This window comes from Onychomys torridus, chromosome 14, assembly GCF_903995425.1.
Source record: "Onychomys torridus chromosome 14, mOncTor1.1, whole genome shotgun sequence".
NCBI lineage: Eukaryota > Metazoa > Chordata > Mammalia > Rodentia > Cricetidae > Onychomys > Onychomys torridus.
The window spans coordinates 41646641-41661915 of record NC_050456.1 but is presented as its reverse complement, the minus strand read 5'-3'; the positions used below and the strand labels follow the sequence as shown (position 1 = coordinate 41661915).

The 15275-nt window shown below is 50.9% G+C and overlaps 1 protein-coding gene across 1 annotated transcript; it reads left to right on the top strand.

The window, feature by feature from the left end:
- Nucleotides 1–6500: 6500 nt before the first annotated feature.
- On the top strand, nucleotides 6501–11356 carry Six1 (SIX homeobox 1). The gene is made up of 2 exons (XM_036206653.1): nucleotides 6501–7347; nucleotides 9356–11356. Exons 1-2 carry the CDS (start codon nucleotides 6788–6790, stop codon nucleotides 9648–9650), a joined length of 855 nt encoding a protein of 284 aa, XP_036062546.1. The 5' UTR covers nucleotides 6501–6787; the 3' UTR covers nucleotides 9651–11356.
- The last annotated feature ends 3919 nt before the right edge of the window (nucleotides 11357–15275 follow it).

Sequence of the window (15275 nt, the reverse complement as noted above, 5' to 3'; positions counted from 1 at the left end):
CAGGCGGCTCCCAGCAAAGAACTAATTGAGTCACAAACCACTGGCCATTCCTAACAAAGCCATCTATCTCGGCAGCTCAGCGCCCAATTTGTCCGCAGCACTTTCTTCCGCAATTCAGAAGCATTACCCTGTTTTTAAAAAGTATCGCGGCAGAGACGTGGCAATTATCCTGGGCTCGGGTTACTCTAAATGGCTTTAGACTGCGAAATGGAAGAATACAGATTCGGCGAATGTGTCGATCGCCTCGGGGCTGAGCCTGGACAAGGGATGGGGGAGCAGCTCGAGGAACTTTGGGCCAGGGAGAAGGAGACCACGCACAGGGTTGCTTGCTTGGTGGCTCTGTCTTTCCACCAGGTAGAAGAAGAAGGTCCTTTGCCTGTAAAGGTTAAGTTCTCCCAGCAACGGACCCTCAGAGTTCAGGGGGAGAAAGGCTCATGTCCTGACTTGATCAGGCCAAACGGAGAGCTGGTTTTGAGTCTGTAGCAGGTTGAGAGCTTCAGACAATACCAGGACGAGGAGCAGAAGAGAGGTCAAGGATGCGAACTACTGTTGGAGAATCTGGTCCCTTTCTGGGAAACTGTACTGAGTCTGGGGAGGAAGCGGAGGAAAGGGGAGCGGGTTCTGAGAGGTGGGGAGCAGGCCTGGCTAGGGGCCGGGGAGTCAAGGAGCGCGCTGCCAAGGTGAGATTCGGCCAGAGCTGGAGAAGCCCAGAGACAGCTCGGTTTCTGCACACCAGGAGGCGATGGGGGTAGGGGAGATGGTCTAAAAGTCTGCATTTGGGTCCTCCAGGGTGAATTGGGCCTGGGCTGTGGACACCGGAAAAACGTCTGTTCACCCCTGCAGGCTGTGTCGGCCACACTGTGTGCGCCTCCCTCCTTCTGTTCCAAGCAGCCCCCACATCTTGAAGTAATCAGCAGCAGAGAAGGGACTCGTCCCCCTGGCATCTCAGGTTGAAGAAAGAGGTCCAGGAAAATGTGGTAGAGCCATTACAAGAAATCTGAGCCGCAGTCATCGGGGACTCCAATTGCCATCGTATTAGGATTGATTAGAGACCAGCAGTACCGTAATGACCCGGAAAGAGGGGCAGCCGGGGATTATTAATATCAGAATGTGTGTGTGTGTGTGTGTGTATGTGTGTGTGTGTGTGTGTGTGTGTGTGTGTGTGTAGGGGGTAGAAAACTCGGGAGGGAGACGTTTTAAGTTACTGGGATTTATATATAAGTACAGGCTTACCTGAGGGAACCGGATAGTCAGGGAATCACAAAAACAATAAATCTAATTGCATCTAAAATTTCATGAAGTCTGTTTTTTGAGAGAGAGACACAGAGAGAGAGTATACATATGGCAGCTAACATTTTACTTTGAAAAAATAAGCATGTAGATTTATAAACTGATTGTAAAGATTCAAAGTGAAGAGAGATGGGGAGAAGCAGGAGCTGTCTGCTTTCCTTACAACTGGAACTCTAAAAATTAAATAAATAAATAAAATGGTCTCTAACTACCCTGTTTTTTTCCCTCATAGGAATGAATGTATTTGCATTTTTCTCTCTAGGGCAGTGAGGTGACAAAATATACTTTTTTTTTTTTTTTTTTTTTTTTTAGTCTGTAGAAGAGTAATAAAACGAGTTATAATGGAAGCAGTGGTGCCTGGATAGCGGGTTTTGTTTTGTTTGTTCGAGATCTGAATGATCAGGATCCCAAAGAGATGTGCAGAAGAGAGTGGCTTGTCTCCTTCCTCGGAGTAAGAGCCAAAACAAATCAGCCCCTGATGGTCTGGACTGCAATGCAGCTCACTGGATAATTAACTCCATCTTGCCAGTCCACCCTAACTGTTTATTTAATGTCACCCTGCATTACCGTCACTGGCACTTTCCTCTGAACAGGAGGAGCTGCAGGCTTTCACCTCCCAAAAGGAAATTCTTCTTAGCTTAGACAGATGTGGTACTCAGGATGTACATTAGGTTGAGAGAGAGAGGGAGGGAGGGAGGGGAGAAAGTTGAGTGAAAATCCAATGGAAGATAAGCACTCTCCGGACTTCTTCCTTTTGTGAACTTACACCGATGTAGCATTTGAGAGGGAAGGGGCTGGTGTGTCTGTCCTACGTTCATAAGAAGTGATTGTGACGCCTCACTTTCCAGACAGGTGCTGGCCACCTCGTGTTGAATGGGAGCTTATGGTTCAGACTCGGCCCCTGGTGTCCGAGGCTGAGCTTTCTCAGAGTACAGCTGAAGGAACTGGAAGAAGCCAGCAGAGTGGGTGGGGGTGGGGAGAAAGGTAAACGCTGAGTAGTGGTGGACCCCGAGACAGCAAGAATGGAGAGTGACAGCTCAGGTGTAGACAAAATTAGCCTTTTTTTCTTTGAGTAGCTCAGAGAATGAGACCGAGACACACAAGGAGACAGACCATAACATCTCCCAACTACAGGGGCCATGCACCCCTTCCCTTTCCCCTCCGTGTTTTCAATATGAGGACAGGAGGGGACTGGGCTTGGAGCTCAGATTGGTGGAGAACAGCGTTAGGATGTATGTGTTTGGAGGTGTCATATTCTGTCTGTCTCTCTGTGTTTCTCGGGACAGTTTGGAGATTGAGATGGCATTTTCTGGAGCTGCTGGCGGCGGTGGACAGAGGACAGGGTTTCAGGCGTAGGACTCCAGCTGGTTCTGTTTGTCCAGGTGTGGGAGGGGGGCGGCGGTCGGCTGCCGTTCTGGACCAGCCTAGCCTTTTCGCACCACGGAAGCAGAAGCCTCTGTCCCCACGCTTCCCGCTTCCAGGAGAAAGCCACTACCACCCCCCTACTTCCATACATAAATACATTAGGGCTACAGACAAATCCTCATTGTTCAGAAATAAGCCGAGGAGGCCGGACGGCTCCCCTCAGCGAGGCAGAACCAGGCAGAGAGGATGGGTGGGAGGGAGGGAGGCGGGGGCCGCGCGGATCCGGTGTCGCGTTGCAGATTCCCACTAAAGATAACGAAACGTGATCTATTTTTCAGAACAGCAAGTGGATGGGAAAGGACCTTGACAACACAAAACTCATTTACTAATGGACTGGTTTTGGGTTTCTCCTCCCTGGGTCCGCAAATCTCCCTTCCTGATCCCTTGGCCTAGTCAGTCCTCGCAGGCTATGGCGTCCTGCACAAGGCAGGTGGGCGGCAGCTCCCGTGTGCGTCGCCCAGAATCTGAACCGGGTTCCCAAGGACCCCGGGCAGGAGCCGCTTCCTTCAAAGCAGAGGAGAAAGATGAACACTGTTGCCTCTGCTGGCATCTGAATCTCCGCACGGCTGCATTGAGATGACACTAGTTTAACTGAGGACGCCTTTGACTTCCAAATCTGTAGGTAGGGTAGGAGCCCCAAGTTCTTCTTGATGGTAAGGGAACTCCAAGAAACCCAGCTAGGAGCCTCAAGGCATCTTGCTTCAAGCCAGGAGAAAAACAAGTAGGTCCCAGATACAGGATTTTGATCCAAGGCCTATGTCGGCCCAGCAGCTCCTCATGTTTTCGAAAGCCTTGGCCTTTTCGCCCACTGCTTGTGTGCTCCACCATTACCCGCACTGCAGAGGCACCCGGAGCCTCTCGCCCAGCGTCACCCTCCTAAGTCCGGAAGCTGCCAGGGCAGCAGCCGGCTCGAGTTTTTGGGTTTCCTTTAAATTCCCGACGCATCTCTGCTTTTCATGCGATTTGCATTGACAGCAAAGGTTTTATATTACAGAACAACTCAAACCTTTCTGTGCACGATTTAAAATGGATCATTTGGTTTATGTGGTTTGTAAATTCATGTCATTTTACCTCTTTTAGTGGTTTTCAGTGAAAGGTTCCATTTGGGGAAACCTTATATATCCAAGCCAATAATTATCATTTATAACAATTGGTTCCCTTAACCGAGAGATCCAAATAGAGGTAGGCTCCTTGGTGCAAAGTGCATAGCACTTTTCAGTTAAGTGATCTATTGGATTAAATGGGGGGGGGGGGGGGGGGGAGACTGTCCTCTGCCTCTGAGAAAAAAAGTACCTCTCGTTTTCCTGGGTGCGGGTTATCACAGAACTTACGCCACCCTCTTTCCAATTGTCGCCAGCGTCTGGTACAGTCCTGATTCCTTTTAAAACAGAGATTTAAAAAAAAAAAAATGGCCAGGGGGATCTGGAAAATGCCAGGGAAATGGTGGCCATACACTGCCATCTCTCTCCTGTGATCCTCTGTAAATGTATACCTGTAGTTATCAGTGCCGTATACCGCCCTTCTCTACAAAGACTGTTAATTACAAAGTACATGCTGCACTCCACAGACCCTTTGTCTTTCAAAAGACATGACTGTGTTTATAACTCTCCTCCCATTTTAATGGTGCACCCTTGTCCCAGGCTTTAGGGCACTGATTTTGAGAGACCATATCAGTCCCCTTCTGGTCCTCACACAGCTGCCATGTCAATGTTCTGAGCAGAGACATTCCTCTTGGCAGGACACTGCCGTTCCTTAAGACTTCATCTGAAACATCATGAGCACTGAAATAGGACAGGGAGGGGAAAATTACCAGGCACATAGCCTAGAGCTCAGCAGTGCCAGGCTTCAGTTTAGAAAGTAAGCCACTGGGCATGCCATGCGGCAGGAGCTCTTTTGAAATCATACACACCCATTAAACGTATTTAAAAAAAAAAAAAGCCTAAGTGTAATGATGTATCAGCATCTGCTTCCAAGGTTTAATTGCATGGGATAGACCGAGTTTGAAGGAGGCAGAAAGCATTGTGTGGGAACTCATCAGAGGAGAGAGAGCCTTCCTGTCTACTTGCAATCTCTCGGGAGAAGCAACCTCGAGGTGGGAACCCTTTATGAGTGTGAAATGCACGTTACAGGGCACATTGGACTGGGTGCATTATTTTAAAACCACATAAATAATACAAAGGGGAACCCTTCTCTCATTTAGACCTCAGAATGCAAAAGGTTCTGTAGTGCAGTCTCTTGGGCTGATGGAATCAAAACACTGAAAGAAGACAAGCAAATCTAAAGAGCCCCGAGTTTGCTCCTGGCCATTCTCTGAGAGGGCACCCTTAAATCAAAAGCATTTTTGAAGTGTACTTAAAATTCTGTCTTGAACTTATCTAATCAGAGATAAGTATAGTCATAAAGTCATTCTCCAACCACCGTTTGGCTTCCCTTATCTCCACACATTGTTCTTATCTGCTGCTAGTCTTAGCTACCGACAATAGATTATCTTTATTTAGAGAGGCTAATTGTTTTCAAAATCTTTTTAATAATTGCTTTGGAACAAGGTGTGCAAATGAGGCTTAAGATAATTGCCGCTCCATTTGTTTGTGTAATTTTACTAAGCATTCTCCACACAGAAACAAAATAGCAGATGATGGGACTTAACTTGCAGGACACCTCTCATTCTCTGGGAGCAAAATAGGCCAGCCTTGCAGCGCGCGCGCGCGCGCGCACACACACACACACACACACACACACACACGCACTTTATTTAATCTTCTTGGAGCCACGGTGGTTCTAGCTTTGAGGGAGGGCAGTGTCCCTCTCAGAGCAGGGCAAGGATTATGTTTCAGCCCCACGGTTATTGGAGCTGGGCACAGTTTTATTTAATTTACACCCCATCCAGAGCCTTTTGCGTGAGGTTCCCAATACATGTTTGCTAAACGGCAAGTAGAGCTTTTCGGCATTCATCAGTAACAGAGGTGGCGTTGAAAAACTCAACCGTGTAAATAGGGAAACCGAGTCCAGAAGTCTGTCGACAACGTCAAGATACTAATCTGCAAATGAAGCACGGGTGTCTCCATCCACTCGGCCTTTGTGCCAGGGCCACCCCTCCTCCTGATGCCACATCCAGAGGCACTTTGAGAATGAGGGGAATGTTGCTCCGATCAGAGTGTTTGCGCCCTTTGGGAGGCATTGGGGCTTAGGAAGGGGAAAAGAGGAAACTAGTTTCGGCTCCTGGAGCTGAAGCCAAACCTGGGAGAAGCCACTCTCTGAGTGCCCGCAACACAGAACCCTAGTCTACTCTTGTATTATTTATCGCGTTCCGTAAGCTATTCATCAATCCATTATTTATTCATCTCAACATTAAGGTAATTAAATATGAGCTCACCGGGAAAATCCGGGACTGCAAGGGACAGGGATAGGAGTATGGCGAAGAGGGTCATTAGAACATCTACTGCCATTGATTTGTGTAGACATGTGCGAGGCTCCCCTTAGGTGACACCGAAGAGGGCGCCGCTTCGCGAGGTCCTGACTTGCTCGCTACCCTTTCCAGCACCCCCAGTTCCTTCCTCCTGACCCCACCCTACTTCCCACCTCTCCAGGTTCTTCTCCCTCCCACCACTCCTCCCCCCCCAGCTCGGCAGCTTCGCCCTCCCCACGCGGGGCGGCTGGGCGGCGCGGCTTTGCGGCCCGGCCGGGCGGCGCGCAGGCTGGCCAGCTTCGGATAGGCGCCGCCCGCAGCCAATCAGCGTGCCGGGGACGCTGCGCGCTTTAAGGCCGCTGCGGGGAGAACAGAAACCAAGTTCCCCGGCAACCAGCAGCATCCACCCGGCGGCAGGCGGGAGCCAGCGAGGCCCGGAAGGCTGCGGAGTGCGCCGGCCACTCGGAGTCCAGCGCGTCCCTGACTTCTCTTCGTCTTCCTACGCCTCCCACCCGCAAGGTCCGACTGATCTCTACGCCAGTACCAAACCTGGGAGGGGGTTAGGAGCAGCCGCGCCCCCTTCCCCGCGGCGCCCCCCCCCCCCCCTTTCTCAGATCCTCTCTCTGCAGCGTGCGTCCGGGCCGGTGCGCCCCGGCAGCGCCAGCCATGTCGATGCTGCCGTCGTTTGGTTTTACGCAAGAGCAAGTGGCGTGCGTGTGCGAGGTTCTGCAGCAAGGCGGGAACCTGGAACGCCTGGGCAGGTTCTTGTGGTCGCTGCCCGCCTGCGATCACCTGCATAAGAACGAGAGCGTGCTCAAGGCCAAGGCGGTGGTCGCCTTCCACCGCGGCAACTTCCGCGAGCTCTACAAGATCCTGGAGAGTCACCAGTTCTCGCCTCACAACCACCCCAAACTGCAGCAGCTGTGGCTGAAAGCGCACTACGTGGAGGCCGAGAAACTTCGCGGCCGACCCCTGGGTGCCGTGGGCAAATATCGGGTACGCCGAAAATTCCCGCTGCCGCGAACCATCTGGGATGGCGAGGAGACCAGCTACTGTTTCAAGGAGAAGTCGCGGGGCGTGCTGCGGGAGTGGTACGCGCACAACCCCTACCCCTCGCCGCGGGAGAAGCGGGAGCTGGCCGAGGCCACCGGCCTCACCACCACCCAGGTCAGCAACTGGTTTAAGAACCGGAGGCAAAGAGACCGGGCCGCCGAGGCCAAGGAAAGGTACGCGACGTGCTTGTCCAGGCTCGGGCGACCCCGGGGAAGTCTCACCCTTCGCTCCTCTCTGCCCCCCCCTCCCACCCTCCTCGGCAGGCATCGCTACGGGGGTGCGTACCCGCCGGCTGTGAGCAGAGGTCCCTGGGGTGGCGCCCCGGCCTCGGCGGCGCTGCAGTGAAAGTTCACGAACTCTCGAGGTTGCTTGCTAGGGACCGGGCCGCGTTTGCGTCGAGCACCCGCGCGTGGGTTTCTTTGGTGGGGGAGAGTGTCAGGGACGTCCATTGGCTCTGGGTTTGTTTTTCCTGCCTTCCTGGCTGGCTGCGGCGAAGGGAGGCGGGTGGGCCAGGGTGTTTGTAGATAGCTAGGAGGGAAGGGGTGTGTGGTTCGGTGTACGCGAGGGAAGCCGTTCGGTGCGGAGGAGGGTCCCGAACCTCCGCCCTTTCACTTCGGCTTGAAGCTGGTCTGAAACGTCAGCACAGCCCCCCCAGTGCCTCCGGGCTCTTTTCTGGCTTTCTCCGGCTAGTGTGTGGACCAGAGTTCATTCCGCCCGAGTTGGACAAAGGGAGGAGTCTAGTGAAGAAATACCCTGAAAAGAGAGATCTGGGGGAGTCGCTACCGGGTGTCCCATCAGAGGCCCCAAACCGGGAGAAGACTGCCGCCTGCCGCGCTCCCTCGTGCGTGGCCGGGTTGCTTTCTCCCGCCCCGCCGCCGCCGCCGCCGCCGCCGCCGCGGGCGAGGAGAGGGGCTCCAGTCGCTGGCTTCTCGCGTCCTGGAGCTCCGAAGCAAGGCTTTTTTTTGGGGAGGGGGGAGGTAGGTAGGATGAGGGGAGTCTCTGCTTCTCCCTCCTCGCGGCTGCTAGGCCCCGGAGGTTCTCAGCGGAGCTGCTAGCCGAGGCTCCGTGGCGCGCAGGGCAGGCGGCGGCGAGCTCAGCGCGGAGCAGAGCTACTGGTTTTGGGGACCCGGGCGCAGGGCCCCCGCCGGCTGCCCTTTGTTCGCTGGCAGCCCCGGATTCCCAGATCTGGGTGGGAAACCACAGAGTCTGTCTAAATTCCACCGAAAGGGGCTCTGCCAGAGTGACCTTAGAGGGAAGGGGGAGTGCAGACCGGCCAACGCGCCGCGAGGGCTGGCTGCGGGAGCTTGGAAAGCGGAAGCGGCGTGCAGGGAAGCCCAGAAGTTGACCGGGACCCGCACCGGGTGCTGGGACTGACCCACGGCGGTGCCCGGACCGACCGGCGCCCAGCCGGGGCGGGGCGGCGAAGTTTTCCCTGTTGAGAAAGGGTGACAGGCTATGGGTTGTTGGCGAGGGGCTGAGAAACGAACTTGGAGCGACGACCCAGAGGTTGCACGGTTCCAGCTAGTCTTTAGTTCACAAAACGGCCGGTCCCCGAAGCCAAGCGAGGGCCCACTCCTGGATGAAATCCGAGAGACTGGCTGAGCTCCCTGTGTTTACTCAGGTCACTGGGCCGCTCTGGGCACGGCTTCCCATGACCTGTCCTAGGTCTCTGAAACCCCAGTCTCCGGACAGGGGCCGGAAAACTGGCCATCTAATTGTTTCCTCAGATGGTGGCAGGCCACTGACTTGGGTCACCGCAAGCATGTGTGCATTGGGCAGTTTGTCCCCCCTGTTCATTTCTTTATCGCGACAACCATTTGTCCGAGGGCTTCCAAACAGTTACTTGGGAGTACTGGGCTAGTTGATAGGTACTTAACCATATAGCTCTTTGAACAAACTGAAAAACACTTTTTTGGGGGGGCTTATTTTAAATAAACACGGCTCACCCGACTTTGAGGAGTACAGAAGAAACGGGGCTGTTTCCAAGCAGCAGACTCCCCATTTCTCCAGCCGGCCTCTTTACCTCCCCCATGACCCTTGGGGATGGGTGGGAGGCAGAGCTCCTCCATTTGGGTTGGTGACAGATTGCACAACGCCCTTTCCCCCTTCCAGCACCCCCCTCCCTTCACCTCACACACTTTTTTTTTTTTTAACCATATGGTGTTGTCCTCTATTTCTCAGGGAGAACACTGAAAACAATAACTCCTCCTCCAACAAGCAGAATCAACTCTCTCCTCTGGAAGGGGGCAAGCCGCTCATGTCCAGCTCAGAAGAGGAATTCTCACCTCCCCAAAGTCCAGACCAGAACTCGGTCCTTCTGCTACAGAGCAATATGGGCCACGCCAGGAGCTCAAACTATTCTCTTCCAGGCCTAACGGCCTCACAGCCCAGCCACGGCCTGCAGGCTCATCAGCACCAGCTCCAGGACTCTCTACTGGGCCCACTCACCTCCAGTCTGGTGGACTTAGGTTCCTAAGTGGGGAGGCACTGGGGCCTTGAAGGGGTGGCAACAATTAGGGACACTTGTACATAGAAGTCAGGAACAATTTCGCAGCTTGTTTCTGGGGTTCTTTGCGCATAAAGGGATGATGGGCTTTCACAAACGTCTTTTTAAAAATTACAACCAAGAGTGATCTCAGTCGATTATAGGCTCCCTCCTCTCTCTTTAATACTCTTGTATTTCCCCTCCCACTGAAAGGTCAGGAAACAAAAGCACCTAGTCTTGGTCCTGGGCAACCCAGGCATCCATTTCAGTAGCCTCTCCCTCCACCTCCTCTTCCTCGTCTTCCTTCTCCTCCTCTTCTTCATTTTCTTTTAGTGAAGACAAAAAATACAAATCAACTGGATTTTAAATATTTCCTTTTAATTTATTTATGGAGGAATGGTTTAGGGAAGAGGAAAAGGTAATGAAGAGAAAGACAGACATGTCAAAAATAACGAAAGCAGAAACCCTCCAGGCTGAGAGGAGCTGGCTGCATTCTGAAGATGAATAGGAAAAAAATACAATCATAACTGTTTTTGATGGGAAAATTAAGTTTACATTTTTCATATTTAGTGTTAAATAATTTTATGTAGATTAAAATAAAAGAACAGTATTAGTCGGGGGGAAGTGCCTAAATGTCTTAATGCTCTCTATGTGAGGCAGTTAGAAATAGAAGTGACTTTAGAAATACAACTATTGTTGTCAAAATTTAGTGGGGGTTTTTGGTGATTGTTTTCTTTCTTTTTCTTCTTATGACAAACTCTAAAAGTGTACCCACAAGGGAGGGGAACCCACTTTCCCAAACGTCCTCACTTCTGCCCTCAGGATCCCTATGGTCAGGCTACCTCTGCGAAGGGGACTCCTCTGGTCCCACTTTCTCCTTGCAAAAGGGTGCCAACAAACCTGGCCACGACCTGGTATTTGTTACTAAAACAGCATGTGTTTCTAGGCTTCTTTTCTACTGTACCACACCAGTCTAAACTGAAACTCAGTAGACCGCCAGGAGTTTGGTTCTGTTTCTGAAAAAGGTGAGTCCTGCCTTGCTGTCATGGGCCTCTTTAAAAACAAGTTTCCTTGCTTACTTAGTAGCAGCTATGAATTGCAGGGTATTTCTTTTTGAAGCCTATCACCTGAAACTAAGGATATCAACTAGGTTAATGATATGACAAAAGAGAAGAACTTTAGCCTTGGGTATTTATTTATTTTTTATTATTTAGAAATGCAGTTTTGTTTACCACTGTTTCTTCTCCACGGCGTTCATATGTTAACCCGGCTCTTCTGTGTTAACAACGTATGAAAAGACTGTGAAAGTAAAAATAATTTATCTGCTTTTTTTTTTTATTTTGGAAGAGGGAACTCGAACACGGATTGAAAATTATGAATTGATCTGTACCAATAAAAAGCAGGCCCACCAGGCGCTCTTTTCTCGGATAGTGTCCAGAAAAATCCCAGTAATCATGAAGGCTCCATGTTCTTTTTTGCCTGGGGCAAAATGATGTATCTCCTGTATTTAGCTTTTAAGACTAGTGAAACAAATGGTATTATTTATTAAAATTCTACTCAGGATAACACGATTGGCTTGCTTGTGCTTTGTAAAATATTGTTCCCTGGGGAGAGTCTATTTATTTCCTGACATGACAGTTTCATAATTTTGATTTTTCCTCATCTATAAATGTCAACATTAATATATTTCTTTCTTACCTTTCCCCATTGTTCTTGACCTGAGTGGAATGAGGTGTGTATGTGTGTGAAATTAAGGCTTCCCTGTCGTGAGGTTTTGTTTTGTTTTGTTTTTTTTTAAATCGTCGAATTGTCTTGTGTTTAAAAAGGAGATGGTCACTGTGCTTTTAAATACAGTCACTTTTACTTATAAAGTCATTTTCCCTTGGTGATGGACAGATGTGCACACAGCCGCTCAGAGACCATCATTTGGGCTGGGAGCTCCGGGTCCCAATCTCCCTTGTTAGTGTTTTGGATCATTAAGTCGGTGTTTATTTAAGTCACTAGGGTGTTTATTCTCCACGTCTTGGGCCACGGAGAAATGCCACCCTCTGCAGGAGGGGCTCTCACAGGGAATCGCCACACATTCTTCACATTCACTCCCCAAAACAAACACCCGGCACAAAGATAGCTTTCAGTGACCCTGACAGGCTTCAAAAGAGACCGCGGAAATCTCTCTGGAAAATAAGGAAGGGCCAATTACTTTAATTTCTTACATGCCCTCGCTTCCTACTCCGACTACCCCCCACTCTTGCAGCTCCTCTTGGCATAATTTTAGAGTCGTGGAAGTTTTGTCTCCAGGGCGCGCCGGCCCACTTCCTTCTGGTTTGGTTGGTGGATCTTGGAAAAGTCTGCAGGTCTGGCTAGCAGCTAAGACGGCGGCGGGTCCTGTAAAAGCCCCGGTGATTACTGCTGTAAACTCGTTAAAAGGACAGTTTTCTGTCATAGCCATAAACTCTTTGTAAAATCCCTGGCACTCGATCCAGAATGTGCATATTCCAGATGTGTTTAATAAGAAATTGCACAATCTGCCTCTCTCCGCCATCCTCGGCTCAGTCTGCCTAAGAGCGGGACAAGCAGGAGGAGGCGAGAAAGCTGGATATCGCTGAGTTTTCTTGGCAATCATTTTAGAGCAATCATTGGGGCGGGGGTGGGGGTGGGGAGACTAACCATATTTTTTTTCCCTCGAGGAAATCTTCGAGGGCCAGCTGTTGAGGGGCATCCAATTTACCTTCTCGGAGTCAAAGTTTAACCGAATGCGAGCCACTTTTCGTTTCTCCTCCACAGATTTCACAGCGATAGCCAAAAATAATTGTGCAGCCTCTTATAAAGAAGTGGTTTTAGGACGAAACTTCACAGCATTTGCCAAGTGAGATTAAAAAAAAAAACCCACCAAATCGAGTGATGATTTCTAAAACGTCTTTAATCTCACTACAAGGACGCTGGTGACCCCTTGGCTGAGAAAGAAGCTTCCTAAGTGTTCTGAGGCCAAGGGGTTTGGCCAGGAGTTCCTGAGTCCTTGGCTTAGCAGATAGGGATTCAAGAACCTGGACTCAAGACCACTGGAGCTGGTCGCCTTAGGTATTGAAAAAACGATTTGCTAGGCAAGGGCAGCTTGGTCTTCATCTCGAGTTGGGGTGGAAGCTCCCAGTGGGACTGTGCTGGTGGGCTAGCTCCAAGTCTGCCAAGCATTGACTGCCGGGTCAGGTTGCCTTTCCTGCACGCCGCCGAGGACCCTCTGAGGGCCAGGCACCGCACGCACCCCAGCGCAGTGTGGCTCTCTGGCTCTGCACCGTCCGCTTGCAGAGGCGCGTTCGTAAGGGCCTCCCACGCCCGAAAGTCTTCCGCGGGGCCCACGGGCAGGACTCCAGACCCAGGATCAAGAGGCTCGTGGCCTGTGCTTCTTCGGCTGGCTGCCGAGAATGGGGCGAGCGTCTGTCATCTGTCCCCTCGGAGGCGGTTGGTGGCACCAGCACTAAGGAGGCCAAGGCAGTCCTGGAGCGCAGCTCCCTGCCACTTCCAAAGAGAATCGCACCTGTCTCAGCACCGGGATCTTGTGGCCATACCAGGTGCAGGGCCCAGTGGGCCCCAGCGAAGTCCGTCCCCCCCATCCCCCCAGAGCAGAGGAGGCCAGGGTGGCCTCAGGGGAGAACACAAGGCCTTGGGCTGAGCCTTGTGGGACAACGCAGCCGTCGTCATCCTGGGTGTCCTGGGTCATCCAGACTCAAGGCTCGACTTCTCTGATCAGTTCCTGCCGCATGCGAGTGGCACAGGACGCTCCATGGAGGGGTGGCATCTGGCCTTGGAGTGGGGTTTGCCTCCTGGCTGCCTGCGGCTCCCTCCCAGAGCAGGTGTCCCAGCGCTCTCGGGCTTCATGCGACCTCAGCTCGGCAGCCCATTCCCCAGCGGCCCTTCCCACTAGACTGGGGCCTTCGCTTTGGATCTGTGGCTTAAACGTCTTACGCAAATGCGGTCCAAGCAGTGCCAACAAGGGCTGGGGAGTGGTACCCGGCTTCTAAAGTATATCCTTTAGTGCAGGGCAGTAACTTTGCTTCCAGTGAAGCCCGGTCGCGGGGGGGGGGGGGGGGGTTGGGGGGGCAGCTACCTATTTCTATTGTCCAGTCCCGGACCCCAGAGGGAAAGAAGCACCCCAGCTGCACAGCATTCTTGGTTCTGGCTGTTGAAGTATCCACTCTACTCAGATTGTATAGAGGTGGGTGGTATTGACAGGCACAGGTGTGTTAGTCCTTTTCCAAAGCTTTCTCCCAGAAGGCTCTAAAAAACTCCTAGACCACCTCCTCCAACGGTCCAAAACCAGAGGAACCAGTGTCTGTGGCCACCAGGAGCGGTACCGAGGACTTAGTTCCATAGGCTGCAGGCATGCTGGGTTACTTTAGTCCAGTAGGGACTTTTGAGCACCCCACGTTCATAGAGACTTCTTCGCAGGTCTGACTGGGTCCAGAAAACCCAACTGGAAACGTGTCTAAGAGGGAGATGGGTTAGGTAAGAGGTAGGTGAACCAGCCGGGAACAAAAACTATAAAAATGATGTACCAAATGTTGGCTTTTCTTCTACCCAGAAAAAGCGCTGCCCTGAAAAGGCCTCATTTTCTTGCACGTTTGAAACTCAGAAAACACACACACACACACACACACACACACACACACACACACACACACACACTTCGTTCCAGCTGATGAAATTGGAAACCTGTTCTCCTACTGAGGATGACAATCGGGAGTTTAGACGCTCTGGTCCTTTCAGACAGTGAGAAACAACACCGCAGTAGCATTTAAAAACAAAGCAAAGAGCCGCTGGAGGCGCGTGGAAAGCCGCCGGTTCTCCAGCCCTCTGATCTTCTCCTTTTAACTTGTTAATGGACAGTTGAGACCCGGGTTCTCAGCAGGTAGAGTACAATCTGCCTTTAGGAAAGAAAGGTACTTACTCACTCTTCTCTGTTACCGGGATGCGAAAATATTCTCCATGGTCGAACAGAACAAGGTAGGAAAGAAACGAAAAACCGAACATCAAAACCAAGGGGTCACTCAATTGTAATTTAAAAAGTGGAAAGATACTGAGCGCTCTTACTTCTTCCTTATCGTCAGTGACTGCCATTGAAAGGAAAATAAGTAGAGAGATTCTAGACCTCTGTATAATAACACAGCCTGCAAATTACATCTATCTGGACCCCTTTCTACCCTTTTCTCAAAGATATATATATATATATATACTTTGAGACTGATGCAGGTGGAATCAAACAGAAACACCATGGACTGATACAGCCAATTTTACTTTAATATGTCATACAAGTTAGTTTAATTTGGGACTTTAAATGGATTATGACTTTTAAAATGCCATGACTCATTCATAATCGAAACAACTTTGGAGGGGCAGGGGGGAGATTAGTGGTGGTTCAGGATCTGAGCTGATGTCCATGTGGAATTTAAACTACAGTCCCAGAATTCATAGTTTTACTGGCACAAGACATCATGTCTTGAAATTCTTAGAGAAATACATCTCATAGAGGGAGCCAATGTCCTTGGTAATCTGTAGATTCTAGGCAGCATGTCTGTGAAATTGACTTTTTAGGTGTTCTATGGACATTTAAGTATTTTTACA